General features: G+C 38.9%; 1 protein-coding gene and 1 pseudogene across 1 annotated transcript; both read right to left on the bottom strand.

The window, feature by feature from the left end:
• Window positions 1-3,596: 3,596 nt before the first annotated feature.
• On the bottom strand, window positions 3,597-10,778 carry LOC147501549 (ent-kaurene oxidase, chloroplastic-like; annotated as a pseudogene).
• Window positions 10,779-10,835: 57 nt separating this feature from the next.
• On the bottom strand, window positions 10,836-14,747 carry LOC147501548 (ent-kaurene oxidase, chloroplastic-like). Its single transcript, XM_086606598.1, is given in 10 exon segments — window positions 10,836-11,327; window positions 11,407-11,477; window positions 11,480-11,528; window positions 11,530-11,601; window positions 11,688-11,849; window positions 11,964-12,221; window positions 12,323-12,463; window positions 12,621-12,782; window positions 14,187-14,347; window positions 14,523-14,747. Coding segments are annotated over 10 exon segments (1,524 nt in total). The 5' UTR covers window positions 14,653-14,747; the 3' UTR covers window positions 10,836-11,009.
• Between the last annotated feature and the right edge of the window lie 1,717 nt (window positions 14,748-16,464).

Here is a 16,464-nt window from a genome sequence, read left to right as displayed (position 1 = left end):
TTTTCAAGAGATTACTCTACAAAAAGGAAGGTCTACACAACAAGGATAAGCATTGCAATCCGAACTTAGACCGAGAGTAAATAAAATGGTTCCTCATATTCAAATACTAGATGTTTAGCCCGCCACAACAAGTTGTTGTTGTATAGTTAGGACTATCGAGTCCTAGGGTAAGGCAATCGAGAGAGCGGATACAAGCTTCTCTAAATTATTTCAGATATAAACAAACGCCGTTTCGACTATAAGTATTATATTACAAATATAACTCAACCCTTATCGACGAAGTTACTTTCTCCTTTAACACGGTTCTTCCACAAAGACCTCCTCGATAGTAGCTATTTTTATAGAATCCCGCAACAATGGCAATTTATCTTTAGTAGAAATTCATTTCGCTCAAAAAGAAGCCACACACACGAAGGGGGCTGCTAAACCTCGCGCAGCCTATTTCTTCGGTAATCTTAGCTTTCCTAACTTAAAGCGCTTGTCGCTAAGCCGGATGGATGGTTGGACCGGCTTCAATGACATGGGTGAGGATCGTGAACCCTCGCGGGGAGGCTTAGACCAATTACCCCATTCATAAACCGCCGGAGGTGATCAATGAACGGAATCTTATCCCGTGAGTAGAAGGTGTATACTTCGGATACGGTGAAGGCAACACGCCCTCCCCGGCCATCCATCAGGTAATCAATCAATCGATTTTAAGCTCTGCGCAAATCCAAAGCTATCCGTTTTCAAGCTCTCTTTGTGAATGAAAACACACTTTTAGTCTTCCATAGGTTCGGAAGTCAATCTTTCCAGAGTGAGGGGGTCAAGCAAGTGGTCATTTAATCGCCGGGCCGCTAATTCATGATGAAAAATGCTCAAGCTATAAATAAAACCTTCGACACGCAGCTAATCCCGATCAGACGCAGGCTTTGGTCTCGGTTGTTTCCTTAACGGATAGCCCTAATACTTTTACTTTTATTCTATTTCCGAGTGAGTGAAAGACATTGCCTCAGAGCTTTAGCCGCTCATTCCGGATGTTCCATATGAAAATATTGAGATTCACTTAAATCAACTAGGTCCTATTCATAGTCTAGGTCGACATGTCTTCATCGCGATACCACATTATAGAGACAATCCAAAGAACAAGTAGTACATTTTAAGATTCGGGCGCAGATGCTCGCTTTAAACCAGATGCACAACTACTTACTACTCAATTGATCCAAGGACCCAAGATATCAAAGTTTCTACTATGTTGACTTGCTCCCTTGACTACCCACTTTGGGACATTTGGAATTAGAAGTGATGGTAAAGGTGGTAATCGCCCTGAGCGATGGAAGCCCTTTAGTTTTTATGGAACAGAGGCCTATGATTCCGCGGAAAATGGCTCGCATGGTACTTCTTACCCCTAAAGCGACCATTCCTACCAATGTATGGAATGGATTTGTGTATACTTCGCGTGGGTAACGAAAACGGGTAATGACAATATATTCACCGACCATCACATTCCACTTTCTTCCAGGGCAGATTTGGATGTGACTTCACGACGGCGTTTTTTAGTTTTTCCCGACTATCTATGCCCGGCTATTGTCCCTCATCAATTTGATTTAGATTACGGTGATAATAGGAAACTTTGCTCAATCAAACCATAGGTTTTGTTTAACGCTTTAGAGAATACAGATTACCTTTGCTAAGGAGGAATGTAAACTAGGATCATAATCTCATTGAGATTTTAGTTAACAATAAAACGAAACGACCTTTACTTGAACGGGATCCGTTTCTATAAGGAAATACCTCTCGTTTCCTTGAGTAATCAAGAGATGGGCTCACTCCTCCCATAGAGGATCGTTCTCAAGAGCAAGCGTTTAAAACTAGTGTCGTTACTATAGTGAATATAGCTTGTCTGAACTAGAGGGTATACAATCATCGCAAAAAAAATACTTGAAACTAGAGGGTATCACATCTCATCGCAAAAAACAAATATATACATAAAAAAAAAATACCTGAAATAGAGACTGACAGAATCCTTTGAACTTGGTTAGTTGGTCCCCTTCAACAAAAACAAATGTGAATAGTGAGGACGACAGGTTAAAATCAGTAAAAGAAGCAAGTGAAGAAGAAATGGTTAAAATCAACAAAAAAAAAAAAGTTGCTATTTTTATGAAAATGGTTACCTCGAGTGATTGAATAGTGAGGGGCGATGACGAGTTGATGTGAAGAAGACGAAGTTGAGTTGTAGTTTTATAGGCAACTAACTTTGTGATAATTCTCTCAAAATCCAATTCCGTTTCTTCTCACGAGATAAGGTTATGGGAGTCCACAACAATTCTAATTCTACCAGTTTTTTATCCAAATGGGATGTGAGAATCGTAAACCCGCGGGAATCCTAAGAGTCGTGGAAGAACTGGAGAAGTTGTGAGGGAGAGACCGAGATAATAGCGGGAATATCCAATTTGAACGAAGTTTCGAGCCATTTTTTTTTTCAAGATTTGACTATTTGGCATCAAAGCCCAAAATATCGATATCAAGGCCCAAAATGGATATATATCGGTGTACCCAAAAACCGATATATATCGGATATTTCGGATATATCCATTTTTTTTTGTAACCAGTCCAAACTATTTAAAATATCGGAAATATCGGATATATCGGAAATATCGGATATATATCAGAAATATATTGGAAATATCGGATTTATATTAAAAAATGATCAAAAAGTCAACCGATATATATCGTAAATATCGGATATATCGATTATATCGGCGATATAAAATTTTATATCGGAAATTCCGATATATAGCGGGAAAAAAGGGTTCTATATTCGGTGGATATATGTCGGAAATATCGATATATGTGTACCAAAATACCGATATATATCGGATATATCGGCGTCGGATATATCGGCGATATTTTGGTCCTTGTTTGGCATAAAGTCATAAACCACGGTAGAAAGTGGAAAATTTATATACCACTGTTTATGTTAAAGGTAGTGGGGATGCGGAGTATTCTCATGCTGAAAAAAAAATTAACCATGGTATATGGCCCAACTTATCCCACGGTTTTCATGTAACTGTGACATATACTAGTAAACCAATGACCAAAGAAATTTCCGCCGTGGTATATAAGTATTTCCCACGGTTTTTGGAATAACCGTGGTATAAACGTTCTTATTGACCGTGGTATATGTGTCATTCTGTAGTAGTGTAGTGCCATTCAAATTACTGCGAACCCTGTGTTCCATGAGCGCACTAAGCACATAGAAGTGGGTTGCCATTCTATACGTGATGCTTATGATGATCACATTATCACACTTCCGCATATCTCAACGGATCTTCAGACCACTGATGTGTTTACCAAGGCGATGACTCGACAACGACACCAATTTCTTGTTAGCAAATTGATGCTTTTTTATCAACCAGCATCAATTTGAGGGAGGATGTCAATGAGGTTGCCAAATATTGTGGCTGGAGATTTGCAGAGATTCAGTGATTGCCATATTTGCATTACCATATGTCACTGAGATTGAGATTGGCAGATATTATGGCCTTGACAGCAATTGCCATATCTATGTATATAATTGTACTTTAGGAATGTGGTTATATTTTCCATATTTAGAATGATATGCAAGCTGCATTGACTATATAATGCAAGAAATCCCTCACAGGAACTATTCAGCAATTTAGTCTTGTAAATTAACAGTTAGGATTGCACACATAGGGTTGAGCTTGGAACTGGTCAGTCCAAGTGTATCGACGTCGTCTTTCTCTCTTTCCATCAATCTCCACTTAAATTCCTGCACAAATCTACCAATGGCCATGCAAGAAATTGTCATCCCCTGCTGAGATCCTGTGCATATTCTCTTCCCTCCTCCAAAGGCCATTGTCTTGTACATATCCGTAGAGTCGTACTCACTACTGAAGAATCTGTCAGGCTTCCACTTTTCAGGTTCATCCCATTGCTTTTTATCCATGCTGCAGCCATAGATGTTAATAGCAATCTGCAGATATTTGAACATTTTAAGCGTTTGAGATGAAGTTTTCTCAACAACAACAGAGCTTATTAAAGATACGATTTACCTCACTTCCAGCTGGGATGTGGTAACCACCCAGTTCTGTATCTTCATGTGCATATGTTAGCGGGATGACTGGAACCGGAGAATGTGTTCTCAGAGTTTCGTGGAAGACAGCACTCAAGTAATCTTATTGAAGCCACAAACACTTTGAATTTCGTGGTAGAGATGTTCCTAAAAGATTAATGGGAGTCAGCAAATAATGAAAAATGTTGATCGCGAAAAGAAGTTGAGAATGATCCTTAGAAGTTAAATATGGCAAATTGGAAAATACCTGACAGGTCTTATTCTTTGCAAGTTCAAACATAGACCATTCTACTGTCACCAAAGTTGTATCTGTGGTATGAATAATTGTCTCCCAAATTAACAATAACATACTAAGTTCATCGTCTCCCAAAACCTTTTGCTTCCGATAACATGAAGCTTACATAACTGTGAGACACCTGCTTGACATGAAATTCGATCACTTACTGAAATTTTGAAATCATTGCCTAATAATGCTACACGTACTAGAAGGTTAGAGAAAAATTTCATATTCTTGAACGAATTGAAGCACATCACTTACATCTTCTCCAGAAGCTATTCGTTTCTCTTGCTGCCCAATGAGAGTTTTCATCACTGCTTTCCGGCGTTTATCCATCCGCTCAATATTCATTTCCAGGCTCTTATTTGGAAACCATCTCAGATATGGGAAGAAGTCTCTCCAGTCCACATCAATTGCACCCATCAACCACTAACACCTCAAAAATATCATCTCTCGACAGTTTGGGTACCTAGCTCTTGAAGATAGATTGGTGATTCCAAGTTGTTACCTAGAGACTGCAAATTAAATCATGAATACAGTATTATTATGTTTTTCTCCAACATTTTCCTCGTAAAAACACAAACTGAAGATAATTTGACAAGAAGGTAGCAAGCTTACTTGTTTCAGAGTTAATCCAAAGAGTTCGGTCTTGAAAACATTCTAAAATTTAAAGCTTGAAGAGGCATGTCCTTGGTGTAAGTATGCAATTTTGTGACCACATTTTCTATCATGGTGTCTCTATGACCACGGAAACGCATCTGAAAATCATACTAAAATATCAATGTGTTACGCGTTCTATGTGCCTGTTTAACAAAAATACAAACATGTACGGAGCTCATTTTTTCCTCATAATATTCTTGCTACACTAATAGCATTCCCAATCACAGTCATTATGGAGGGAACTGACAATTTTCACCATTTTTTGGGAAAAAGCCCTTGCCCAATGCAAAGGTGACAAAGTCGGTCAGTTGTGACTAAGTGAAAACGAGAATAGCAGTTGCTATTGAGAAAGTAGTTGAGTTGTGAACTTCGGACGAGATGTTTTATTCCATCTCGTGTGTATTTTTTTTTAATTTTTTAGGTTTTTTTTCCAAACGGTTTCATTCCGACTCGCGTGTTTTTTCGGTTTTTTTCAAGTTTTTTTTTAACTTCAGACGACATGTTTAATTCCGTATGGCGTGTTTTTTCGATTTTTACATTCAGACGGAATCAAACATTCCGTCCGAGATTCAAACTCACCTTTGCATTGGACAATCTCACTTTGCTTTTCACCAAAATGGTAGGAAACAAGAGAAATTGAGCCTACGTGGAGTTGAAAAACTCTCGCTTGCATTGGGAATGCTCTAAAGAACATAAGGCAGCAGACCTGAGTATTGGTACCCAGATGTCCTGATATTACATATCGCTTTGCTGTCTTGTGGAACTCGATCGTTATAGTCACTTGTGGCCACCATACATTTATCAGATGTGAGTATCCTCAATGCATTGGAAAGCTTCCTTGTTGAGATTGATGAATATCTAGTCACCAACTCACCATGGTCTGCATGTTGTGTCATCAGCTTAGACAGATCGACAGACTTCTTTTTTTAAGATTCATGGACATAAATAATTTCTCTTATAATGAGAAAAAAGACTACCTCTTTAGCAGTTTAGCCACATCTTTTGAATTAAGGACCATGACAGGTGAGGCATACCGGTCTTAATCGAATTGATAGGGTGTGAAGGAGTAATATTCACATCTAATGAATATTAGACACGTGTCCAGTATAAACAGAAATACCACACCGACCTCATATCAACATTCTCCAAGCTCGCTTCATGAGCTGCTCGCCTCATGTATGTGGTTTACTTCCATTTCGCAGATAACGCAGGGTCGAGCAGACGATCTCACGAGCACTTCGACTTATGACACCATCTCTTATTTATATGCAATCATTACCAAAGGCGTACTTTGACAAACCACGCATGAAGCTACTAACCACGATTCGATCCCCATCATTCTGAGAATTCCTACCAAAGCCTACCTAAGACTCATCCTTGATCTCAACCATACATCCGTACGTATACGTCGTCGCATGTCTCATGGATCTTTATACTCAACGACTATAAATACCACATAAATGAACTATGTCGGACTGATTCTCTCCCCGGGATCGAGAAGATATCGTAGGCGATTCGCTTCATCAACCTAACTTCGGTCTTATCAATATCCAATCTCCTTCTCCTCTTAATTTTGTATGTAAAGGAGGACCAAAACGCGACCTTTACACATTGATTGGCGTCGTCTGTGGTCTCAATTCCTTGAGAACCACTTCATAAATTCTACCACCAAAAAGAAAAATTTCAAGGCCACGAACCATGGAAAGCCCTCAAGCTCAAGTCCGTGAGTTTAGTTGGTCAACTAGGCACAATGAACGGGCACATTACCCTACTCCGGCGGGATAAGTCTCCAAATTAACAGTTTTTTATTCTAATTTCTTTTGGATATTAGTTCGATCTAGTCCAGGTCAATCAAGCTCCAATGCACACTGGGGGCTCGCCACAACCATCTCCGGACTAGGGCTCATTGTTGCCATCTAAACAACTCGCATTTTTACAGGTCAATGAAGCTCCAAAACTAGGGCTAACTATAGTCACGCCAATTTAAGGCTAGCTATTGACAACGATCTCCAAAGCAAGATGCCCACGGCACTCACTCGGTCACAACACTTTCGGTTTGAATATAACGCCACTCGAGCTCAAACATACATAGTCACCACTTCTCTCCCCGTTGACAAGACCCGTGAGGTCGCGTCTCCGCCTCCTATTGTCAAAATCCCCGAGGTCGCCTCCGGCCTCCCGTTATCAAGACCCCGAGGTCGCCTCTAACTCCTATTGGCAAGACCTTAGAGGTCGCCCGCTTTTTGTTGTCAAGACCCCCCAGAGGTCGCACCAAATCCTATTGCCAAGATCTCCATTCCTCCGGGTCGAGAAATAATCACGAGACCGACTCGGCCGAGGTCGCTTCATTTTTACAGCTCAATATGAGGAAACTACTCCGCATTTCGTTCTACGTAACAAAACACTCTCGGGGAGTTCAAACGCGTGCCTAAGCACAAATCGCTCTTGAGCTTACAGTTCTCCATAGCCTCTCCAAGTCTCGCTTAATTGAGGACCTAGCTATACTTCTAGGATCAACTCGGTGAAACGCTCTCGATGAAGCGAAGACGCTTTCATAAGCTAACACATTTCTGCTGTTTACCCCCACCTACGCGGGCAAACGTCCATTGGTAGGAGTCTCCACTTTATTCGTTTAATCGATTGGGGCTAAAACCCAATTCGCAATATCATGGATCAATGTACAGGGCCATTAACTCATGTGGGCTAATAATGAACCTTAGCCACATGGCTTGCCACTAATGTACGTTGATTTATGTCCGATTCGTTTCTTATCAAAGAGATAATTATCGGTTGAAAGTTATAGTATATCACATTACTCAAAAGCTACAAGATTACTTCGAGCTACAAGGACTCTCTACTCTACCTATATAAATACCAAACTATTTTTCATTCAACTACGTTCTTGAGACTTGATCCCACCGATAATTTGGGTGCGTGAGGCAACCGCAAAGGTACGATCTCATCATTCCCCATCACCATCATTTTTCTAATTACTTTTTCTCGTTCTTCGCTTTTTCATCAACACTTGGTGTTTTGATCATATTTGGTCGAAACACTCTCCATGAGCAAAGACGCAGCTCGAAGCTTACAGGCTCCATAGCCTCTCCAAGTCTCGCTAGTTGAGGACCTATACTTTTCGGATCAACTCAGTGAGAACGCTCTCAGTGAGTAGTGCACTTTTATAAGCTAACACGCCTCTCGGGCGGCAAAGACGCTCTCTTCGAGTGTACAGGGCTCCATAGCCTCTCCAAGTCTCTCTAGTTGAGGACCTATACTTCTAGGATCAACTTCGGTGGAGAACGCTTTTAGTGAGCAATACGCCTTCCTTAAGCTAGCACGCCATAAAGCGAAAGCATAATGCTTCTATAAGCACTACAAGGTCCCTTGACCTACGCTCTCCGCGAGCAGAACGCTTCCATAAGCGCTACAAGGTCCCTTGACCTATGCTCTCCATGCGTAGAATGCTTCCATAAGCATTTACAAGGTCCTTTGACCCACGCTCCAGCGAAAGCGTAACTTTCCAAGCTTACAAGGTCCCTTGACCTATGCTCTCCACGAGTAGAATGCTTCCATAAGCGCTACAAGGTCCCTTGACCTACTGGAGCAACACACTTACATACGCTAGAACGCGCACTTGAGCTCTCTAAGGGTCCCTCAACCTACGCTCAACTCAGTGCAGAACGCTCTCTACGAGCCAACCATTTATTCGAACTAAAAAACTCTCAGGAGTTCCAACGTTCTTGAGCTCCAAGGCTACTTAGCTCTCGCGCACACTCTCAAAAATTATGCTAAACACGTTTCAATCCACCACCAGTTTGCTATATAATACGGAACGATCTCTCCAGCAAGGTGGATATTTATGTTCACATCCGTTCGCCTCCTCACATACGCTAAACACGTGGCACCATTCTTTCTCAACAGATCATTTCTCCGTGATAAAGCGACCCTCGAGAAGCGGGTGGGTGGTGAGGGAGTAATATTCACATCTAATGAATATTAGACACGCGGTCCAAAGATAAATAGAAATACCACACCGACCTCATGTCAACGTCTTCCAAGCTCGTTTCATGAGCATTTCGCTTCATGTAGGTGGTTTACTTCACCTCTTCTAGGATAATGCAGTCGAACGTGATGATCTCACGAGCAACTCGACTTATGACACCATCTCTTATCCATATGCAATCATTACCAAAGCTGTACTTTGACAAACCACTGCCACAAGCTACTAACCACTGCCGCAACCTACTAACCACAGCGACTGATCCCCATCATTACAGAATTCCTACCAAAACCTACCTAAGACTCATCCTTGATCTCAACCATACATCTATACATGTCAGCACACGTGTCTCACAGATCTTCATACTCAACGGCTATAAATACTACATACATGAACTACGTTAGACCTAATTCTTCTCTCCTCCCCCCCCCAGGATCAAGAGAAGATACGTAGGCAGTTCGCTCATCAACGAACTCGGTCTTATCAATATCCAATCTCCTTCTCTTCTTAATCTTGTATGTAAAGGAGGACCAAAACGCACCTTTACGTAGGGCCATAAACCTCAGCCCACCCTGTAAATGTGTGGTTCGGTTTCTTTTCTTTCAGTTGAAGCAAATTCCCAATCAAAGGCAGACTAGGAACAACTGCATACACAAATTTGCCGACACTATATTGGATACAAGATACAATACGCAAAGAAAAAAAAAACAGTTACTAGTGTACCACTATACCTCGTAGAGATGAACTTTTAGGAGAATTCTTCTGAGGTTTGTAAAAGAGGAGTGACAGGAGTACTCCCAAAACTATGGTGACGGAAAATGCTTGAAGAGTAAATTCTTGCAAAATTTGTATTATGACTTTAGTTGATCGAAGCCATTGCGATGGGAGTGATGGTGGAGGTGTTGTGTTTGCTACATTTACTTGTATTCGTTAATGGGCAACTTACAATAAACCATGGCGTGCTATCAAATATAAGCTGATCGGAGAACAAGCCTAAGCAGGTGCCGACTAGCAAAGTCGGTAAAATCTTTGGGTGATGATACCAGAAATCTGAGGCTCAAACCCCGCCAGCATCAAAAAATTACTGAAAATTACTGATCTCATTTAAAACAGGCTTACAAAAAAAAAAAGCCTTCCTTTAATTTAAATATACAGTTAAATACGGTTTTAAATAATTTCAATGTGAAGCACATCTCAAGTAAATTTTATAATTTGACCTGATTCTTACATCTTAAAAAAATTAAGTAAGCCCACAATTATATAAGGACTTAGAACTGTACCAAGTTTCTTGACGATAAATCCAGCCAGCATCAAGTCTAGCTTTTGTTAATAAGAACAATATGTTTTATAATGAAGTTCCGATCGAAATTCTGATTGATATTATTTTATTGGTTAGAATAGATGCAATCACTTGGTCAACTCGTGTTATATATTCTGTTCACATTATCTTCCCTGTTCGATTGAATCAAAAGTTGTGATTCTCGAGTCAAGAACATATATATGCACAGCACAACGAGGTACTCCAGATACCTTAAGTACTTAAATTGGAGAATGATGCATAACATTTAACCACAGCGCAGATGATTTACACATTGTTGTGCGCCTCTTCGCCCAGGAGTGTGAGGTTTTAATTTGGGTTTGAAACTCACTAGAATCCTCTACGAGAGTTTTCACTCGTGTATTTATCTGAACATAAACACAAGATAATTGGATGCGTCTCTTTAACAATTTTGATTGCCATGCAGTGTTGGTCTTTAGTACCTCATAGTGACTTACTTGATGTTCAAATATAAATGGCTAGATGTATAGGCCGGCAACCAGCATTGTTCCAAGCAAACGGAGTTATTTATATTCTTAAAAGACTAATCTATTTTTAGGCACCTCTTTCATTCATTAGTATGTTTGCAGCTGAAAACAGAAATATGCAGATACACATTGCCTCTATAAACAAAACAGGCCAAGAACTAAGCTCCGCTGAGAAGACTCGGGTGCATCCTTTAGCAGGATTGTCTTGGCGTTATGATTGCATGCATTGGATGGAGTTTGTGAGTGGTCAGCCCAAGTGTATCTACGTCTTCTTTTTCTCCTTCACTCAGTTTCCACTCAAATTCCTGCACGAATGTAGCAATAGCGATGCACGAAATAGTCATTGCTTGCTGAGATCCTGCGCAGACTCTCTTTCCTCCTCCGAACGCCATAGTCTTGTACATATCCATTTGGTCATACTTACCATCTAGAAATCTCTCAGGCTTCCACTTTTCAGGTTCAGCCCATTGGTGTTTATCCATATTGCACCCATAAATGTTAACGGCAATCTGTGAACATTGCAACAGTTTGATCATTAGTAATGAAGCTCCCCCAAGGACAACACAGTTTGATTAAAAGTCTATATACCTCACTTCCAGCTGGGATGTGGTAACCTCCCAATTCTGTATCTTCATGTGCATATCTCATCGGTATAATCGAACTGGAGAATGTCTTCTTAGAGTTTCATGGAAAACGGCACTCAAATCACGGTAGCTGGGATATATTCTCCTCTGTAACCTTATCTGATCCACAAACGCTTTCAATTTCTTGGTAGAGTTGATCCTGAAGGTTCAGTAGGGAGCATAAAAGTATGAGTATGTTGAACTAAAATGAGAAAGAATAGTACTAAGATTTATACTACAAAATACCTGATGGCTCTTATTCTTTGCAAGTTCATACATAGCCCATTCTGTGGTGACTAGAGTAGTATCAGAGGTCTCAATAATTGGCTCCCAAATTAGCATATTGAGTTCTTCCTCGGAAGAAGTTTTTCCTTCTGATGACAAGAAATCTACATAACTGTTTAATACCTGCTCGAAAGCCATCTGAGTTACTAAATTATTCAAACCATAAAGGACTTACGGGAAGGTTATGAAGAAACTACATTGCTTAAGTCTATAATTGAAGCACTAGACAATCACTACCTCTCCAGAAGCTATTCGTTTCTTTTCCTGCCCAACAAGTGCTTTCATTACAGCTTTTCTCCGGTTAAACATCCGTTCTATTTTCATTTGGAGGCTCTTATTAGGTACCCACCTCAGATATGGGAAGAAGTCTCTCCAGTCCACATCGATAGCACCCATCAAGGGATCAAGCACCAACACCTCAAATATCTCCTCTCTTGACAGTGTGGTACCAAGCTCTTCCACGTAAACCGGTGACTCCAAGTCTTTACCAAGAGTCTGCAAATTTTAATCCAGATTGCATGATCATATCGTGAAGTCAGCTTTTCCATTTTCTAGTTAACACCAAATAAAAATCATTCTGGAGAGAAGAAACATACTTGTTTTAGAGCTAATCCAAAGAGTTCATTCTCGAATACATTTCTGAAGTTAAAAGCTTGAAGAGGCTTGTCCTTTGTGTAACTATGCAATGTCCGCACCATATTCTTTATCATGGTGTCTCTATGACTGCGAAATCGCTTCTGAATATCGAACAAGATGGATATATTAATTAGTCCAAAATTTACATACGCATCATAGATTGTTGGTGTCTTATGCATCATGGACGACTAATTTAAGTATGTTTTCACTTTTGCTTTAGTCAGGTTAGATTAGAAAACAAGGTAAACGATAGCAAACCTGAGCATTGGCCCCCAAAAAGCCTGATAGTATATATCGCTTTGTTGTCTTGTGAAACTCGTTATAGTCACTTGTGGCAACCATACACTTATCAGATGTGAGTATCTTCAATGCATTTGAAAGCTTCCTTGTTGAGATTGATGGAAATCTAGTCACCATGGCCTACATGTACCACACAGATTGAATGTTGTGAATATATTATGTAGATGGTTTGCTTTTTTCAACGAAAATAATCTTATCCACTATAGTGAGGGAAAATTAAGACAAATCAACCTTTTGTTTTCCCGAATATGAATTTATCAGTAAAGGTAGATTGAAATGTCATATTTAAATAATTAAAATATAAATTAAAAATTCTGTATTACTAAGTACTAACAGTAAAATGTATGTGAGAGACAGCTTCCAAATAATGTCATTCTTGCTTGGTTGTGATTTCGACACATACAACATGAAGTGTAGAAGTGTTGTCTGCACTAGTAGTACGCACTTATGCGCCACTCACAGGATATTCAGATATTGTATCACTTTAGTGCTGTCTCTAACCCAACCAGAAAACATTTGCATGCTCTCACTCTCAGGACCCGCCCTGGACCTATGCTGTGTAAGCCTTAGCATAGAGCCCCAAAAATAAACAAAAAACAAGGTCCGGTTCTGTTTACAAAAGCTATAGTGTTAAAAAACCAATGGAAATCCATTACAAAAGCCCAGTCCACGAAAACAAAGAAACAAAAAGACCCATATTTAGAGGGCCTATTGGAAGTTAGGCCGGCCCTGCATGCTCTCCAGAATTCTAGAGCAGTAGATTAGTTTCATACTTTCATGAGGTAATCAGCTTCTGTCAGTTACTAAAAGTAAACAACAGGGAAGCCAAGGTTAAACTAATGATTATAAAATTAAATAGAACAATCAACCCATTTTTATTTGAGAAGATCTTCCTACGGACAAAAATTAATAGAATCGATACTTTGGAATCATTTTTTATTCCAGTATAGTATTCTGTCATTTTATAATTAGACTATAGCGATACCCCTGCATCCATCAGACTATCAGTGGTTAAAAATGGAAATCATGGAAAGAAATATTCTACATATCTTAGATATCAGACAGGCCTTATAATAACAAAACATTTGTGATTATAATCCACTGGTTCGCATTCTTTTATGAGTTGTTATTTTATTACCTACTGTCAAATTCTTTGAGAAAAACAAAAATACAAGGCCAAAGCAAACATCTAAAAAACTGTGTTGTGCACTTGTGCCGCCCATTCGTTCTTGTATTATCGCTCGCCTTGGTCACAAATTTTGAGACATTCTTCTATCTTCTATCTTTTTGATGGAATAAATTTCATTCTATTGCCATTATTTATGCTTTTAAAAAAGGCCTGAAAATCCAACTATTAAAAAATTGTAACTAAAAAAGCAAGAAAATCCATGGGATCAGAACTATCCACGCACTTATGGTAAGGTTAATTACTAAACTAATCCACCTTGCAGAAGCTTATGGTTGCAAATGAAGAAGAAAGACAAATTAATGAAAAAGAAGTGTTTTTTAACAAGAAAAAGTAACCTCTTTAGCCACATCGGTTGTATTAAGGACCACCACAGTAGATGCACCAGTCTTAATCGAGTAAATTGGCCCATAAACCTCTGCCCACCTGGTAAATGTTTGGTGCGGTTTCTTATCTTTCAATTGCAGCAAATTTCCTATCAATGGCAAGCCAGGAACAACTACAAAAACAATATTTCAACAAACACCGTCTCAAATCAATCACCACCATCCAAAAAATAAAAAAAACGCGCTACTGGAAATTTAGAGCGGTGCTTGTCCTTGTCCTCTATATGTAAAAAATTTAAAGCTCTAATAAAACACGTACAAAAAAAAATGTTACATTTGCATACATACCGGGAAGAGATGGATTCCTTGGAGAACTCTTTTGAAGTTTTTTAAGAAGTAGGAATACCAAGAGTGCCAAAGCTATAGTGATGGAAGGAAATTGTTGGAGAAAATCTTTGATGATGGCAGTAGTAGCCATGTTGGTGATGAAAGTTGTATTTGCTACTTGTGCATTGATAGGGATGATTGAAGGGGGGGTATTTATATACAAAAGTAAGTAAAAGAACAACGAGACAGAGAAAAAGGGGAGGGAACAGATGTAGGATAAGGACAACTGTTGCCAAAAAAAGTACTTTGTTGGGAAGGCGAGAGATTCATATGAGTTAATTTGCTTAGATGCCCGAGTTATTACGACAAAAGATGGAAGGTACACTACATATTCTGTCCTGTAAATTCCAAAAGTTAGCGAATCGAATATCCCACTGGTTACTCCTCAGGTATCTATACTCACAGTGATATACACTCACGCCCCTCACCACGTGTTCATGATCCATCAAATGCTTTAAACAGGAACAGCAGACATCTTAAAATATAGAAAAATATGGGGTAGAAAGAATACTGATTTTGTGTTACAACGGTAAATAAATAATTTTGTTTAATATTTTATTATTTTTTATCAAAAATAGACTATCGATGTTTTTGACAGGTGTTATAGTGTTTTTTTAATTTCTGTTTTTGTGACAGAGACAAATCTACTGTTTTGTGTAATAGTAGATTCTATTTCTGTCATAGTGTCAGAATTATTATTTTGTGATTTCATAGCGGCAGTTTCTTAATTTTGCTATTTTTTATTATTATTTTGACTTTTAGGAGTGATAAAACGGTAATTTGCCAATAGTAGATATGTAAATAGGGCATGTCACGGGCAAGTTTATAAATTCCATAAAAAAACAATCACATCAGAGACCCGCCTATATTTTGAGAAAGAAAATACTTAGGGAGTTAGTTAGGGCTACACATGCAGACTAGCATTTTGTAATTATTTTGGATCAAGTCTGAAACAAGAAAATAATCAAGTTTCTATCAATGTAATATTATAATGTTCATTTATCTGCCCACAACCTTATTAGGAAAGAGGAACCGTCCATATTAATTAGTTAATTGCACTTAATTTCATTTACAGTGCTAATTGTAGGTATTTTTTTTTTGAGTCCGGATCTTCTCCACCCGGGTGGAAAAAATCACGTTTACACCTTACAAGATTTGCTTTACACATGTCCCATCATTTAACCCCCAAAATTAATGCAGGTAACGGAGTTGAGATTAAAAAAAAAATTAGAAAAAATTGCTACAAGTACTGTCTTACACAGACACAAAACTAATAATATGCCTCGAGATAGAACTATAATTGTAGCTAATCTATTACCCATTAGAGCTAGTCGCCAAAGCTGATAACAAAGGTTGGACTTTTACTTCAACTTAAAGATGGTTTGTTATCTTCATCATCTTCAAATAGTTGTGATGACGACGAACAACCATGATCATGATGAAGTTGAAGTTATATATGTTGGTTGTTTAAGAGAAGAGACACACCCAAGTGAATAAGATGAAGTGTTTCAAATCCTGCTTGACTCATTGTGCCCATGCCACTTTTTTACCATATGATATTTTCACTAAATTATCATGGCTTTTGTAAACAATAACTTTGGCATTTGTTTCATTGCATGTTACCCCTTTCACCGGATTTTGGAGGTCGTTTCGATAGATCATTATGGCAGGCTTATGTTTCTGTTAATAAGGTTTTTGCTGATAAAATACTTAAAGTAATTAACCTAGAAGACGACTTTGTCTGGGTACATGATTATCATTTGATGGTATTGCCCACCTTTTTGAGAAAGAGGCCGCTTTAATTAATAGAGTGAGGTTGGGGTTTTTCCTTCATAGACCGTTTTCGTCTTCGGAAATATATAAGACTTTTCCTGTAAGAGAAGAGCATATAAGGGGGTTTATT

Source organism: Coptis chinensis, chromosome 4 (genome assembly GCF_015680905.1).
Source record: "Coptis chinensis isolate HL-2020 chromosome 4, ASM1568090v1, whole genome shotgun sequence".
Taxonomy (NCBI): Eukaryota; Viridiplantae; Streptophyta; class Magnoliopsida; order Ranunculales; family Ranunculaceae; genus Coptis; species Coptis chinensis.
Note: the sequence above shows the minus strand (reverse complement) of the source record. Positions and strands in the feature narration are given on the sequence as shown.